This window comes from Ornithorhynchus anatinus, chromosome 3 (genome assembly GCF_004115215.2).
Source record: "Ornithorhynchus anatinus isolate Pmale09 chromosome 3, mOrnAna1.pri.v4, whole genome shotgun sequence".
Lineage (NCBI taxonomy): Eukaryota > Metazoa > Chordata > Mammalia > Monotremata > Ornithorhynchidae > Ornithorhynchus > Ornithorhynchus anatinus.
In genome coordinates this window covers 32,395,360-32,413,304 of record NC_041730.1, presented here as the reverse complement: position 1 = coordinate 32,413,304, position 17,945 = coordinate 32,395,360, and the positions used below count along the sequence as shown (strand labels likewise).

General features: G+C 44.9%; 1 protein-coding gene across 4 annotated transcripts in view; it reads left to right on the top strand.

The window, feature by feature from the left end:
* The window catches only part of ANO1 (anoctamin 1), a 171,749-nt gene that overhangs the window by 52,211 nt on the left and 101,593 nt on the right, over positions 1 to 17,945 (top strand). For all 4 annotated transcript variants that reach the window (XM_029060991.2, XM_029060992.2, XM_029060993.2 and 1 more), the window contains exon 2: positions 15,714 to 15,892. In XM_029060991.2, the coding sequence (XP_028916824.1) occupies positions 15,714 to 15,892 (179 nt within the window). The remainder of the gene's footprint in view (positions 1 to 15,713; positions 15,893 to 17,945) is intronic.

Genomic DNA, 17,945 nt, shown 5'->3' with positions numbered 1-17,945 from the left:
CCCTGAACCACCTCCTGTCTTAATTTTTAACTGTCCTCTTTCTGTTTCTCTTGTTTTCTCCAGACTTCTTTTCCCTCTTTTCCTTCTCCTTTCCCTTTTTCTAAAGATCTGCACCTCTTGTTCCTCTTGCCTGTCCCTCCCATCACCTTGCAACAGGAGAGAGTTGGAAAGTTGTCCTGGGCTAACGCATCCTGCGTTTATGACACTGCTCAAAGCATTCAGTGTCCTGTCTGTCTGTGCCAACTTGGACCTCCAGGTTTCTCCCATCAACTCGCCTGCCTCCATATGAACAGATGAATGATCTGCTTCCAGGGTCATGTGTAAAGCTGAAAGGTGACTTGCCTAGCCTTCTGATCCCAGAAACTGCCTGGGACCCGGACAGTGTTAAGAAAGAGGAGCTGCACATTTCAACCTTTCAAACACTCCTTGTGGGAAAGAGAAAATAGGGAAGTGCCGCTTAGGAGTACCAAACCTTGGGCTTTTGAGGACAAGGGGCCTTAAAACCCAAAAAATATCTAATTAGACTATAAGCTGTTTATGAGCAAGGAGCATGTCTACCAAGTCTATTGAATTTTCTTTCCCAAGTGCTTAGTACAGTGCTCTGCACTTGGAAAAGTGTTCAGTAAATACTGTCGATTGAGTGACTGATTGATTATTGACTCAAACCAGTGGATCGTCCCCTTGTTGAGTGCAGAGACCATGTCTATTTACTTTATTGTACTCTCCAAGTGCTTGGTACAATGTTCTGCTTAATAAATACTATTGATTGATCATCCAGCCAGGAATTCTACTTCTTACAGCAGCACCCAGACTCCCTGACAGCCACACAGATAAGTATAGATGTGGCAACTAACATCCCTAACTCTGCATATTTTCCCAACTTTCCCTCTAGTGGACCTCTCATCACAAATTTCTTCCAACCTTTTTGAGCCTATTGATATTTTTAGCCTGCTCAGCTTCCTGGGCTAACACATTCTATCTGCCTACTTACAGCCCCTCTGTTGCTGGCTCCCGGGCCTTTTACTGGTCACCATGGATCAGGTATGTGAGCACCCATACTGAATGCCTCTCAAATCACCATTACTTCCCTGCAGATTCTGGGCACCCACAACTTATCGTCCACTACCAGGGGTGGTGCAAGGATTGCAGTTGGCACAGAATGGAAACAACACAACTGCGACTCAGCAAGGGATGGGACTAGATGAGCCCCTCCCATGGCTGGTTTATAAAACGTGATAGCTGTTTCTTCCTGTTCCTGCAATCTGAAAATTTCCTGGACTCCTGGACCCCAGCAATGGGAACTAGCTCAGTAGGCAGTTACCAAAGGTCTGTCATGAGCCCCGCCCGGGGATTGCTCCCCCAGGTGCTCGACCTACAAGCCCTTAACCAGGGATTTGACTGCCTTTTTAATTCAGGCACTCAAATGACATGTTCCAAAAGTAAAACCAAACACCACTGTTACAGTGGAAAGCTTAATGTTACTAAAACAGGGGTTAGGTACACACGTGCGCACACATACAGGCATACACAAAGCACAACACCTATAGTTACCAATCCAACTGGTTTTCCCCAAGTCTTGGTAAAGATGATCCCACGTTGAAGGAGTTTCAAGGATTCGGATTGCCCGCTGCTCATCATCGTCCTGGTTCAAGTCTTTGGTGCTTGGCTGCGGCAGCCGTAGGTGTCCCAGCACATGGCTTAGGTGGTTCCACACTGGGCAAAGAGGGCCAGTTCTTTCCTCCTTGTAACTGTTGTTCTCAGGGGTGGGAGGAGATTACAGCAGGGGGCCTGCTAAGACTTTCCTGCTGTCTTCTGCTCGTTACTGGGTAAACCAGAGGGGATGGCGACCCTTCCTCTTAGGCTTTTTCTCCCACAGTGTACCACCATCCAGCAGTCTTTTTCCTGCCCAGCAGAGCAATTTAGCCCTCCTTAACCCCTCTGCAAAACAATTCGGTTCCTCTCCAACAATTCAGGTCCTCACGACTCCTCAGAAAGTTAATACAGTTTCTCTTCTAAATCATCCTCTGGCCTTGTTGCTCCCAGGGTCAAATAATACAAGATGGAGTAACTCTCACTCACCACAAGGTCCACTGGAGTAGATTTGGCACTTTACATGAGCAGCCTCTGGGGAGCTTCTTGAAGTCCAAGGCAACTGACTTGTTTTGGGGAAGCTGTACAGTGGGATAGTGCTGTATGAACATCGTTCAGTCTGTCCAATTTGAAGCTCAGAGGGATTCGGGTAGGTTTGGATCCACTTAAAGGGCTCTGGAATTTAACTAGCTTTATGAACTGTCCACCAGGTTTGTTTTAAAGTGATTTGCTTTCCTGCCTTTTTACAGAAAGCAACCCAAGTTTAAAATGAGGGTGATCTGTATTTGCTTTAGGTTATTATATGGAAAATTATAGCTCTAAAATAAGCACTTAGCCTCAATTTTCCAGATTATTTCAGGCAAACTGTTTTTGACTGAAAATATCTGGAATGATACTTTGCTAGTGGAGACCCTGCTTAAGAAACATTTGTTTTCTGCTTTCCTCTTTTTTTTAATAAAATCAACTAAATGATTCTCCACCATTTTCATTTTAATTTATTTCTAGATTTCAGGATGTATTTTTACAGTTGAAGTCTTCTACAAGAAATGTTTTGCAATATTTAACAATGGGTAAGGTTTGGGTGGGGGTTTATCTTACATTATGTGAATGCACTTACATTAAAATATGACAGTGGAATGTGCTTTTGTCAAGCTGACATATTTATTGAGCACTTACTATGTGTAGAGCACTGTGGTAAGCATTTGGGAGAGGCCAATATAATAGAGTTGGTAGACATGTTCCCTGCCCACAAGAAACTTAGGGTCTAGAGGGGAGACAGACATTAAAATAAATTATGGATATATTCTTTGGGGCTGAAGGTGGAGTGAATAAAGGGTACAAATCCATGCACAAGAACTATGCAGAAGGGAGAAGGAGTAGGGGAAATGAGGGTTTAGTTGGGACAGAAAATCTAGACATAATCATCAGTACACTCCCCTTAACATGATATTTCAGAAAAAAGTTGGTAAGGATAAGAGCTTCAAATCTAAGCCAGAACATGAACTGTCTTATGAAAAGAGGCCAGTAACTCTTTATTATTAATCATAATAATTATGGCATTTGTTAAGTGCTCACTATGAGCCAAGTAGTGGACTAAGCAATGGGGAAGACACAGTACAAATAGATAAGACATAGTTCCTGTCCTGTTTTTCAGATCCAATCAAAACTTGGAAAGTCATGATTCAGAAAACTTCCAATAAATATAAAACATTGGTAAAGAAGTGAATTTCATTTTAAAGTTATCCAAATTTCTTCTTGCCTAAGCAGAACTCTGGTTTAGTTGCTAGCTCTTTGAATGGTGGCTTGGAGTCGGTCTATTTGTTTGAAAAAGTTCACCCATCATTCATGTAATAATGACATCATTAAAGGGCAGTAAATGGCAGCCTGATACACTGGTCAGAGCAGGAGAACTGAATTCTCTTCCCGGTTCATCCTGAACAGACTGTGTGACTATGAGCAAGTCACTTAAACTAATTCTGGCTGCTTCCTTTAGAAGCAGCATGGCCTAGTGGATAGAGCACGGATAGAGTGGGAGACAGAAGATCATGGTTTCTAATTCTGGCTCTGCCACTAGTCTGCTGTGTGACCCCGGGCAAATCACTTTGCTTCTCAGTGCTTCAGTTACTTCATCTGTAAAATGGGATTGAGACTGTGAGCCCCACTTGGGAAAGGGACTGTGCCCAACCTATTCGCTTGTACCTACCCCAGTGCTTAGGACAGGGCCTGTAAGCGCTTAACAAATACCACAATTATTATTATTATCATTATTAATAGCAGTACCAATTACAGACTGAAACTCAAAAAATGTTAACTATGGGAGTTCTAAGGATACCTTTCTCAGGGAAGTTTCCAAGAAAGGCATGTTAAATGTAAAATTATTTGACTCGAAGAAAGGTGATGTATGGGTGTATGGAATTCTGGTACTCTGTTATTAAGTAAATAGATTCTCCCATGTTTTGCTGGTACAGTTAAATCCAAGTACTGTATGTGGAACTGAGAAGAACAGAGATGTCCAACTAGGACATGTGCTTGATTTATATAAATCAGGATCACCTCGGCCAAAGTCAACCCCTAAAAACCAAAGGAAGAATTGAGCTAATGGATGCTTTTGGTACTTTGGGGTTCTTGGGGAAAGGTGTTATTTTGAATCTAGAGCATCCCAGGATGGTCTAATTCCTTCAGCTCCCCTTCTAAGTGAGCTTAATCAGCTTGACTCGTCACATTACTTTGGCAAATTATTTGGAATTTCCTAAACTGTAACTGAAATTTTGACTGAACAAGAGTGTTGTCAAGCTGCTTCTTCTGTTGTGTCCTGCAGTGAAGTCATCTTGTAGATAGTGTTTCTGATGTCAAACAATTGGTTGCTATGGGAAGTATCATTGTGTCACATAGTTGGCATTGTGACTTTGTGTCAGAATCACTTAAGAGGAGGAAATGAGCTGTTTGAGAGAGAGAATGCATTTAAAAATATAACTTAGATAATACACAAAGGGGAAATACATAAATAGTCATTAGATTGACATATTTTTAAGAATCAGGACTTTACTATGAGGGTGGCTGAATAAAAAGGATGGTCACCTCTCAGGGGTATACATCAATGAGAAAAACCAAAGACCCCAAAGAACCAATGTTGGATTCTGAAAGGAAATAGCCAGTGAGGCCCCCTCCTGTTTGTCATATAGGAAACACTAAACCAGATGTCTGGCTATCAGTCAGTTGCTGCTTAACTGAAAGCAATAATCAAATCTGAATGTTAAGCATAGAGTGTTGTGTTGATGGTTCCCATTGTTGACGGAAGTAGAAATAAATGGAGCAGCTGGTAACATTCACTCAGTCTCATCAGGGAACACAGAATACCATGTATGCTTGGATACTTGTTCTCAAAGCTTTAAAGGAACTGGATTAGATCCTTGTATCTTTATCTCCCACATCCATTCTAGTTGCATATTTCAAACAATAGATTTTAAATGGGTGAATATTGGATATAAGATCCTATAAGGTCCTGTGTGATTAAAATCTGACCCATGATCCATATACAACCTCTGGGTTGTACCCCAAAAGGGCTGTAATAATACTACTAATAATAATGATTTGTGTACTTACTATGTGCCAGGCACTGAACTAAGCACTGGGTAGATACAAGCAAATCATGTTGGACAAAGCCCCTGTCCCAGTTGGGGCTCACAGTCTTAATCCCCATTTTACAGATGAGGTAATTGAGCCACAGAGAAGTTGTGACTTGCTCAAGTCACTCAGTAGGCAGGTGGTGGAGCTGGAATTAGAACCCAGGTCCTTCTGACTCCCGGGCCCAAGCTCTCTAACCACTAGACCATGCTGCTTCTCGCTGCTGTAATAATCTGATGTAACATTTTCAAAGTGTTTTGGAATTCTCAGAAGAAAGACCCTATATAATATTAGCATAGCATATCAGAACTGTGAAAAAGTCAGTTGAAAACTGAAAGAAGGCTATATTTTCTAAAAAAAAAATTCCTCAAGTTTTGGGCCATTCCAGGCAATTGGTACCTACAGTCAGTATTCAGAGATTTCTCTGACTAGTTGGGCGTTAATCATTCAGAGTTCTAAACCCTGACGTCATCCTGAGAAAGGAAGTGATGGTAATTGATCTCACTGTTATTACTTCTAAAATGAATTTGCATGTGAATGCCTTTCCAAGACAAAGCACAAAAGCAGGTTTTAGTAAATTTACTTATTAATCAAACTTTCAGAGAGTATTGTCACATCAGCAACTAGGAAAGGTGTAAACACTGCGAAGGATACTGGAGGATGACTACTAGAATTCTGATGGTAGTGCTGAGTCATTTTTCTTTAGTCTTTCACCTTACACAACTCTGTGCAATTCATTCAGAACCTTGTCAGACTTTGCCATTTGTAGATTTCCAGGTCATGGAACTGCCTCATCAGCTCTTTTAGCATTTACCATATGAGTTGCGATATGTGGTTAAGTTCCACTAGACCTAAGTAGGCAGCAGGGCCTAGTGGAAGGATCATGGAACTCCATGGATCATGGAGTAGAGAACCCCAAATTCTAAGCCCAGCTGTGCACCTGGCCTTCTGCATTACCTTGGGCCAGGTCATTCAACCTCCGGCTGCCTCAATTTGCTCATCTGTAAAATGAATCTAAAATATCTCTTCCCTGTGCTTGGCACGAAGTGAATGCTCATTGAATAACATAATTATTGTCATTATTATTATTATTCACACTTTTAAAATTGCTTGCCAATTGCTAAGTCCCTAGCTTGTTCCTAAACTTGAATATGACTCAAATTGGTTTCTGTGTGCAGTTTCATTTTGATTCCTAAGAGATTAGCTCTGAAAGGAAGCTCAAAAAACAGAATTCAGATTCAATTTTTTCAGTGGCTTCCAATTTTTACTTCACTATTCCTAAATTTAACCACTTGTTGTGTCTGAATACTCAAGTTTGTCAAATAAGAGTTCCAATATCATGATCAACAGCATTTATAAAGCTTGGGACTTGGGAACCTTTAGAAGTCTACAGTGCAATCCCCACCCTCAATCAATTAAACCTTCATATTTATTGAGCACTTGCTGTGTGCAGAGTGTTGTCCCAAGCTCTTGGGAGAATACGGTGTAACAGAGTTGGTAGACATGTTCCCTACCTACAGTGAGTTTACAGTTTAGAGATACTAATATAAACAAATTATGGATACACATGTAGGTGCTGTGGGGCTGAGGGAGAGGTGAATGAAGGGTGAAAATCCAACTGCAAGGGTGATGCAGAAGTGAATGAGAGGAGAGGAAATGAGGCATCAGTCTGGGAAGGCCTCTTGGAGGAGCTGTGCTTTTAATAAGGCTCTGAAGGTGGAGAGAGTGATCACCTGTTGGATATGAAGAGAGAGGGCATTCCAGGCCAGAGGCAGGATGTGCGCAAGGTGTCGATGGCAAGATAGATGAGATTGAGGCCCAGAGAGCAGTTTGGCATTAGAGAAGTGAAGTTTTCAGATAGTACAAAATCAGGTAGATAAGATTGAGTACTTTAAACCCTTTGGTAAGGAGTTTCTGTTTGATGTGAAGGAGAATGGGATTCTTGAGAAGTGGAGAAACATAGGCAGCAGAGCAAAGTATAGACTGGGGTGGGAAGAGACAAGAGACAGGGATGTCAGCGAGGAGGCTGATGCAGTGGTCAAGGTGGGTTAGGATAAATGCTGGGATTAACATAGTAGCAGTTGGGATGGAGTGGCCTGGAATGCCCTCCCTGTCAGATCTGACAGATGACCACTCTCCCCGCCTTCAAAAACTTATTATAGACATATCTCCTCCTTGAGGCCTTCCCCAACTAAGCCCTAATTTCCTCTTCTCCCACTCTATTCTGTGTCACACTTGCATTTGGATTTGCACACTTTATTCACCCCTCCTTTAGCCCCGCAGCACTTATATACATATCTGTAGTTTATTTATTGATATTGATGTCTGTCTTCCCCTCTAGACTGTAAGCTTGTTGTAGGCAGGGAATGTTTCTACCAACTCTGTTATACTGTACTCTCCCAAACACTTATTATGGTGCTCTGCACACAGTAAGTTTTCCATAAATATGATTGACTGACTGATGGAAAGGTCAGATTTTCCTGATGTTGTGATGGTTGAACTGACAGGATTTGGTGAGAGATTGAATATGTGAATTAAAAGAGAAAGATGAGTCAAGGATAATGCCAAGGTTATGGGGCTTGTGAAACAGGGAAGATGGTGACGTTGTGTTAGGAAATTCACGGGGAGGGCAGGGTTTCAGTGGGAATATGAGGAGTTTGTTTTTGGACATGTTCAATTTGAGGCATCATTGGGACATCCAAATAGAGATGTACTGTAGGAAGAAGTAAGCAGAAGAAATGTTAATGTTAATTAGCCTCTGTCTTGGATTGTAAACCCTTAGAGGGCAGACATAGTAATAGTGACAGACAAAAAAGTGCATACAGTACTAACAACTGGATAAATGGATCAAGTACATGGATGAATGAATGAATATTCTGTTATCAGAAGGACCAGAAATTGGGATTTCAAGAGTTGTCTAAGAAATGGAGGGGATAGGTGAGACATCCCACAGCTAAAGAATGAGGCCTGGGTATGATTCTGAGGAGCATTTTCAGTTGTACCAGTTATTGTACCTTTCAAAAATCATCTGTCTACACAACTGCATTTTAGTAACACTAAAAATGTTGCAGGGCTTTAAATTTTTCCAAAATGCAGTAGGCCACATATACAAATAAAACGTAACTCTGGGAAATGGGAACATTTTGAAAGTACACATTTTGAAAGTACAATTGGAAGATATATTTTAATCAAGTAATTGGAAATATTATTGTTACATTTTGTAAATTGGTAGACCCCAGATGATTTCATAGGTGAAAATGAAAGAAAATATTCCATAATATGTCTACATTTTGGACAGAAGGATTATCTCCCTGAGGTTTGGTTCCCTTAATATACTTTACCACTCCATTTACACTTTCATGACAGCCCCAAAGCTCATGAGATACCTGACTTTGCTTGCACTTCCATAGTTTAACTTTGAATTTGATGGTCTTCAAAAAGAGTAAACATATACTGCCTTACACCCCCATCCTAGAAATACTAGTGATAATAATAATAATTGTGGTATTTAAGTTATTACTATATGCTCAGTACTGTACTTAGAACTGAGATAATCAGATAATCAGGTCCCAGATGGGGTTCACAGTCTAAGTAGGAAGGAGAACAGGTAATGAATCCCCATTTTACGATGAGATGAGGCACAGAGATGTTAAGTGACTTGCCCAAAGTCACACAGTAGACAAGTGGCAGAGCCAGGATGAGAACCCAGGTCCTCTGACTCACAGGCCTGTGCTCTTTCCACTAGGCAACACTGATTCTCTTTATGCTAGATGCCTAGAATATCAATGCTTTAATACTTAGTTTTTCATTTTAATTTTCACCTTTTGCTAAGTACTTGCTTCAGTATTAAGTATTTCAGAAGCATGTGAGAAGCAGCACAGCTTAGTGGCAAGAGCACAGGCTTGGGAGTCTGAGGTCATGGTTTCTAATCCCGGCTGAATATTATTTGTGCTAGAGAAATGCTTAGTTGACTGAAATTTATTCTCAATATAAAGCAATATTGGAAAGGTTCCATCTCCTAATGATGATGTTCATGCTTTTAGCCCACTGGTTTTGCTTATTTTTCCAATTTCCATCCTTAAAGTCTCATTTTACTCATTTGAATCTCCAGTATCCTATTAAAATATCAGCAGTGATCTGAATTTCTGATGGTACATTACATCACAAACACAGAAAGGCAATTTGTTGAGAAAGAAAAACAAAATAAGCCGTGAAACTCATGATAGATGGTGCAGGAGAACTAATAGAATGCTACAAAGATTGGTGAGGGTGACTAATCAGTTGGAAATAAATCCTGCCAGTGAAACGTTTCTCAAGGGTTTTTTTTATAACTATTAGCATATTAAAAAGCTGCACTTCAAAAGAGACAAAACAATGTTATTATAGATAGTGTCAGTCTCCATCTCACAACAACACAGGGACAGAGAATTCCATAAAATTCAAAAGTAAGACTATGTATTTTTATCAATCAATCAGTGGTATTTATTGAGTGCTTACTGTAAGCAAAACACTGTACTAAACCCCTTGGGAGTGTACAATACAATAGAGTTGGTTGACATGTTCCCTGTCCACCAGGAGCTTACAGTCTGTAACTAGGGTTTCTATCTCATGTAATAATTTGCAGGCTGTGATTTAAGTAAGAACTGCTTCTCAGCCCCACCAGTCTTTGATAACCAAGAAAATAAATTCAGTTTTTGGTTTGATTTTTGGTTCTCCCTTTACATATATGTCACTTGCCAGTGGCAACAGTGAGAGATGTCTGTCTGTTGAATATAAGTGAATTAAAACAGAAGGCACCCTTTTTCCCTGATCAAAATATTTAGATTTTGTGAATTAGCATGGCTCATGTTCTTGGGCCTAGAACAAATCAGGTAGCTGGTCCAAAAGAAATATATTGTATGTATATACATATATACATACAAATGAATGTGTTTATACATTCATATATATATACATAATATATCAAATGAGAGAGGAAGTAAGAAATCATCCTTCAATTTGAAGATGACGCTGTTGACTGTGAGACATTTAGCACAATAGCAGGTAGACACCTCGTAGGATGTAAATGAAAAATGCAGATTTGTCCTCAGGTTTGAAGATGCTGCTGCTGAGAGCTTGTAACCATGAGTGTGTAACTGAGGGAGAATCTCTTGCACACATTCTATGCAAAAGAAGTAGTGTGTACCTTTTTGGTCCTTGCCATAAAGAGGGATATTGCTCAGACATTAGTGGTTAAGAGGAGAAATAAGTCAATCAGTGGTATTAATTGAGTGCTTATGGTATGTACAATACAGAGAGTACAATACAGAATTGGTAGACACACTCCCTGACCACAAGGAGCTTGCAGCCTAGTACAAAAGTCATTTGAAGTAACTGAATAATTGCATATACAAATAGAGACCCTTAATAATAAACTGTGGTATTTGGTAAGCGCTTACTATGTGCCGGGCACTGTACTAAGTACTGGGGTGGATTCAAGCAAATCCAGTCGGACACAGTCCGTGTCCCACATGGGGCTCAAAGTCTTAGTCCCCATTTTACAGATGAAGTAATTGAGGCCCAGAGAAGTGAAGTGAAGCTCCTCTAATTCTAGAGGAGCTAGAATTAGAACCCAGGTCCTCGTGATTCCCATACTCTATCCACTAGGCCACACTGCTTCTGGTCATAGATGATGAGGTTGAGAATAAAATATACAAAGGCTAATTAAGAGCAGCTATATGGTTGAAAAGATGTAGGAAGCATATGATTCCCTACCAGGAAGCAATGTAGTTGAATTATTTGTATCATAGTGGTGGTGTTTGTGCTGAGCCATCCACACTCTCTCTTCATTCCCCTGTGCACAGCAGTATGCTTTGTGATTCAGCTGGTGGAAAGCGGAACAAAACAGAATATCTCTGAGATTTCAAGAAGTGCAGATACTGCTGTACCTTCACCCATTTTGTAAGCCATCTTTGAGTACTCAGAGTAGCTTAGTAAGGCGTCTTTTCCTCTTTAAAAAAAAAACAAAAATGGCAAAAACCAACAAAGAATACCCAAAACTACAACCAAACATACAGCTGTCCTCTGCACAAAGAGATGCATCAGAGCTGGGGAACAACAAACAGCAGGAGACTAGACAACCCAGCTCCACCACTCTGCTATGTGACCTTGGGCAAGTCACTTAACTTTTCTGTGCCTCAGTAACCTCATCCGTATGGGGATTAAGATTGTGAGTCCCATGTGGGACAGGGACTGTGTCCTATCTGATTAACTTGTATTTACCCCAGCGCTTAGTACAGTGACTGCTCTCCCCTGCTTCAAAGCCTTACTGAAGGCATATCTCTTCCAAGAGGCCTTTTCTGACTAAGCCCTCCTTTCCTCTTCTCCCACTGCCTACTGTGTCACCCTGACTTTCTGCCTTTATTCTTCGCCCTGCCCAGGCCAACAGAACTTATTTCGTAATGTATTTATTTATTTAAATGAATGTCTGTCTCCCTGTCTAGACTGAAAGCTCATTGTGGGCCTGGAATGTGTCTGTTTATTGTAATATCGTGCTCTCTCAAGCGCTTAATACAGTGCTCTGCACGCAGATAACACTCAGTAAATTCGATAGACTGACTGACATGGTAAGTGTTTACCAAATGCCATAAGAAAAAAACAAAACAGAAGGGCAGTTGTTTCAGGGGGCAGTGTGGGGTTATCAGTCACAGACAGCTCTAATGCAGATTTGGAAGGACTGTTCCCAGCAATTGTTTGTCTGAAAAACCACTTCCCCAAAGCCCCTAATGTGATGAAGAGGCGCTGCTCCAAAATAGGGTGTCTCCAGTACCCATCTCGGAGAAACATTCTTCCTCAGTGCTATGGCATCAGCTCCACATCTGGCCAATCCTTGGCCTCCACATGATGCCATTACTTCTGGGTGTTGATTTCCCATCACCCAGTGCCCTGATTAGAAGGGGCACAGTATGAGAAAGGTACCTGTAGAGAGTGAAAGCGGGGGAGAGAAAAAGTTAAAAACTTCAAGATAAAACTCCACACTCTTCATCACACCAGCCAGAAAGTCAGAGGTAGTGGATTCCCCCACTTCCCTGGGAACTCCCTTTTCTGGGTCAGGCCAGAGGAAGAACTCATAAAAGACAGAAATGGAACAATCCATTTCCAGAATGTACATTGAACAGTATTGTTGCATGAGATTACCACTACTGATGTCACAAAGCATCGTGAGTGATGCTAGACTGTAGCATCATCCCTTCTAGACTGTAAACCCGGTGGCAGGGATTGTCTCTCTTTATTGCTGAATCGCACTTTCCAAGAGCTTAGAACAGAGTTTTGCACATAGTAAGCGCTCAATAAATGCGATTAAGTGAGTGAATGAATGAATGAATGAATGAACAAAGCATTGGCAATTGGAAATTGCTTAAAAATCCAAGTCCTGGTTTCAGATAGTGAGTGGGAAAGAGAAATACCAATAATATATATGGTGTCCACATGTGCTTGGGTGTGAGTGAAACTTCCTACCCTTTTCTATATTAGCCAGAGTGCATGGGGAAAGCACTCAATGGTAATTACCGAGCATTTACTGTGTACAGAGCACTGTACAATAGAGTATGCAGAACCAATCCCAGTCCTAAAGGAGCTTGTAAAATAGGTGGGAGGCGAAACTGTCTTCCCCAGAAATCCCCCTTTCTTGGGCTAAGATGTGGAGGTTTGAAAAAAAACCAACCAGTGGCGAAGGGAGAGTTGGTTTACCCCGCTCACTGCCCTTCTGTTGCCTAGTCTTGAGTTTGGTATTAAAAAATAGAATAGATGTGAACCCAGCAGTCTGAACCAGTACCTTCTTAGTTAGTAAAAGAGAAGGAGAGGATTGAATTTCCAGAATGGAACAACATCCTTCTCAATTCATAGACTCTTGCACCAGTTATGTAATCGTGTTTGTCTTTTCTTTGGGATTCTGGCCTCTTGAACAGACATAAGCTTTGAAGTACAGAACAATAGTTACACAATCTTCATTGTTTACCAACAAGCATAATAAAATGATTACACAATCTTTTGGGGGGAATTTGGGCTAGCTCTGAAAATTTGAACTTTGAAGTACAAGGCTGCCCCACTATGATGGAGGCAACTCAAGAATGTCTTCTCTGTTTGCCTTTGACTCTCTGACTGAACTCTAAAGACCCAAGAAGGAACTCTAAAGACCGAAGAAGGTTGTCTGAACTAGAGCTGTTTTTGTGGAAATGTCGACTTCATCAGATGTTAGGTGATGATCTTTCTGTGTTTAGACAAAAATTCTGATGTCTGTCCTAGCACACTGGAACTACAGCACTCTCAGCCTTAATAAATCAGGTGATAGCTCTCAGATTTATATACTATACCTTACTTCAGGATCCAGAGATAGGCTAACTTGGGGTTAGCTTTGGCGTGGAGAGTTTGACAGAAAACATGCTTTGGTTGTTGATGTAAGAGTCCTCCAATAATTAGGAACGGAAGGCTCATCTTGAGGGAAGTGTACAGGCAGACCCTGAGACAAGGAAGTGACAGCTGTAGCCACAAACCAAAAGGCAGTTCATGATGCTGACGGAGCCGTTGGTTATGCATCATTTTTCTCAGTCGTCCTTATATTCGGGGATGGTGGTCACCATGTAGGGGCCTCATGTAATACAGTAACTTTATTTTAAGAAGAGAGTGAGAAAGAGTACTATGCAATATGGGGGAATCCCAGGGCAATTACCCCCCCCAACTGGTACAGGACTACAATTTCTGATGCTGCTGGAAATGATGATAAGGTGCCATGCCCATTTGGCCACATGCATCGTAATCTTCTTCCTTCTCTTCCTCGGCCTGCATATCAGCTCAGCCATGTAGGGATCTAGACCCCAAAATGAAAGAACCAATGGTAGCAATGGCAGATTTGAGACCGAATGTTTGATGATGAGAAAATGAGAAAAGAAAAGTAACTGAAAACATGAAAAACAGATTTTAACAGCTGGAACTGTTTAACCATGTCATTCATCTGCCCCCAGAGAAGCAGCGTGGCTCAGTGGAAAGAGCACGGGCTTGGGAGTCAGAGGTCATCGGTTCGAATGCCAGCTCTGCCACTTGTCAATTGTGTGACTGTGGGCAAGTCACTTAACTTCTCTGTGCCTCAGTGACCACATCTGTAAAATGGGGATTAAGACTGTGAGCCTCACGTGGGACAAACTGATTACCCTGTATCTACCCCAGCGCTTAGAACAGTGCTCTGCACATAGTATGCACTTAACAAATACCAACATTATTATTATTATTATTCCATTCCTTCATTGGTTCGTTCATTCGTTCGTTCCCCTGCCACCCTCCTCTCTTTCCTCCCCGCAACCAATGCCGCAGGTATGTGCACTTTTGGAATGTGACTTGAAGAAAGGGATAGGGCTGGAACTGAGGATTGTGTTAGTTTGCATTGCAAGCAAGCCCAAGCATTCTCCACTGCATGGTGGTGCTTCTGTCCATTTTTGAAACTCCCCGTTCCAAAAATAAACAAGCTCAGCCCAAGCTTCCAGCCCTTCAGACAGGCTGAGCGAACAAATAAATAAGAGCAGAGTTATTTCGTGTGATTTGATTCTATCCCAGCCGTGGTCGTATGGAAGAGTGTTAGCAGAAGCTATAAAACACGGAAAAGTCAATGGCCCTCCCCTTTCTCAAAGGAAAACCGAAAAAGTTAAAATGCTGTGAAGAAAATACGAAGCCGTGTGTGTGTTGTGTGTGTGTGTGTGTGTGTTGTGTGTTTTGCCTATTTTTTTTAAAAAGGTGACAATGGGCATCAGACCTAACCACCACGGCCCACGAGAATGCAAATGAGACCAGTTTCCCTGAAAAGGCAACTCGAAGGTCGACCCCTGCGGCCCAATTCACTGCTAACTGGCTTGCTGGGCATCAGAACTCTGACCCACGTTCCCGCGGGGCAAAGGACAGCAGGGCGATGCCGAATAGATTTTAAGGGACGCGTGGCCGTGGCCGGGAAGCAGTGGGGACCTTCAGTAAATCGACCCAGAGACTTGATGGTCAAAGGGCGGAGAAAAGCGCTCTGCCCCAGCAAGCGGCCAACCGGGAGGCTGCGGGGAGGGATGGCTGGAGAAGGATGAGGGCGGGCAGCCCCGGCAAGGGGGCAACCCGGGCAGGGGGGCAACCCGGGCAAGGGGGCAACCGGGCAGGGGAGTAACCCGGGCAAGGGGGCAACCCGGTAGGGTGGGCAACACAAGCGGCGGGGCAACCCGGGCAAGGGGGCAACCCGGGCAGGGGGGCAACCCGGGCAAGGGGGCAACCCTTGCAGGGCCGCAAGGGGGCTGGAGAAGGAAGGGGTGAGGGGCTGGTCCTGGGCACAGGGAGGGAGGGAGGGAGCGAGGGCGGGCTGGGCGGCCACACTTCCGAGCCGGGTGGCACCGTGCGGCAGGGGAGGGGAGGGGAAGGGAGGGGAGAGGAGGGGAGGGGCCAGGGCTGGGACTCCCCATCCCCGAAACTCAACCGCTCCCTCCGTGTCGTCTCAGAGGAGGACGGAGCCTTCCCCGGGGAGGGACCTTCGCCCGGAGAGCCCGGCCCAGCCCCCCGCGAGCCCGAGATGAGGGTCAACGAGAAGTACTCCTCCCTCCCCGCGGGGGACAAGGGGGTCCACATCATCAACATCCGAGCGATCGAGGACATCGGCTACCTCCGGTCCGAAGGCACGGTGAGTGCCCGCGGGGGGCCAGTCCTGCCCACCTCCCACCCGCACACCTGCGCGGGGCCCCAGGGGCATGAAGCGGGTGGGGGGCTTCCTGGGCGGGCCAGGGGGGCTTTCCCGGGCCACCGGGGAAGGAGCCTGGTTCAGTGGCTACAGCCCGGGTCCGGGAGCCCCGAGGTGCTGGGTTCTAATCCCCCCCCTCCCGCTGTCCCGGCGGTGTGACCTTGGGCAGGTCGTTTCACTTCCCTGGGCCTCAGTTTCCTCACCTGCCAAACCGGGGGGGTGGGGGGGGGGGCAGACTGGGAGCCCCGCGGGGGACAGGGATTGGGTCCAGCCCGGTTTGCCGGTCTCCACCCCAGCGCTTACTACGGGGCTGGCGCACAGTAAGGGCTTCGAAATAATAATAATAATGTATTTAATAATGTTGGTATCTGTTCATTCAGTCAATAGTGTTTATTGAGCGCTTACTGCGTGCAGAGCTCTGTACTAAGCGCTTGGAATGTACAATTCGGCAACAGATAGAGACCATCCCTGCCCAATGACGGGCTCACGGTCTAAAAGCGCTTACTATGTGCCGAGCCCCGTTCCTAAGCGCTGGAGTAGATACGGGGTAATCAGGTTGTCCCATATGGGGCTCACAGTCTTCATCCCCATTTTACAGATGAGGGAACTGAGGCACCGAGAAGTCAAGCGACTTGCCCAAAGTCACCCAGCTGACAGGTGGCGGAGCCGAGATTAGAACCCATGACCCCTGATTCCTAAACCCGTGTTCTTTCCACTGAGCCACGCTGCTTCACGCTGGTGTTTGTTAAGCGCATACTATGTGCTCAGCACCCTTCTAAGCGCTGGGATCGAGAGAAGGTAATCAGGTTGAACGCAGGCCCTGTACCCCCATGGAGCTCGGAGTCTCAATCCCCATTTTACAGGTGAGGGAACTGAGGCCCAGAAAAGTGAAGTGACTTGCCCCGGGTCACACAGCAGACGGGTGGCGGAGCCGGGGTTTGGAACCCAAGACCTCTGACTAGGCCATGATGCTTAACAGATACCAGAATAACCATTGTTATTATTCTACCCACCTGCCTCCCCTTCGGAAAGGAGCTGTTCTCCCCACCCCCTCCCCCTAAAACCTGTGGGTCGCCCCCCTTCACGGCAAGCGGCGAATGGCCTGGTGGGTTTGGCAGTGCCAAAGAATAAACCCAACCCTCCTCGGCCAAAGCGCGGCCTCTCCCGGGCACACCTGCAAGTCCCCTGCCCATCCCGGGCCGAAGCAGCCGTGCCAGGGGGGCACTCCCGAGGGCTTGGGTTTATTTGGGGGGGCCGGGAGGGCGTTTCTGCCCGGAGCCACCCTGGTGCCGGGGGGGCGCTTCCGAGGGCATGGGCTTATTTGGGGGCCCGGGAGGGCGTTTCTGCCAGCAGCCACCCTGGTGCCAGGGGGGCGCTCCCAAGGGCGTGGGCTTATTTGGGGGGCGGGAAGGGGCTCTGCCTGGAGCCACCCTGGTGCCAGGGTGGTCCTCCCGAGGGGTAGGCTTATTTGGGGGAGTCAGGAGGGGGCTCTACCCGGAGTCACCCTGGTGCCAGGGGGGCGCTTCCGAGGGCATGGGCTTATTTGGGGGGGCCGGGAGGGGGCTCTGCCCGGAGCCACCCTGGTGCCTGGCGCTCCCGAGGGGATGGGCTTATTTGGGGATCGGAAGGGGCCTCTGCCCGGTTCTGCGCCAATCTGGCAGTGGGACGGGGGTCGCGGCCCCGGCGGAAAGAGCCAGGGACGGGGCAGCCGGCGGCGGGCCGTTCTCTTGGGAGGGTGAGCAGGGCAGCTTCCCTCCCACGAGCCTCTTCCTTGGCCTCCCCTGAAAGAACCACAGCATTAATAATAATAGCAACAATAATGATGGCATTTGTTAAGGGCTTACCATGTACCAAAGCACTGCTTTAAACGCTGGGGTAGATGGAAGGTAATCAGGTTGTCCCAGCTGGCCTTCACCGTTCATAACCCCCATTTTACAGATGAGGTAACTGAGGCCCAGAAAATAATAATAATGATGGTATTTGTTTAGCACTTATT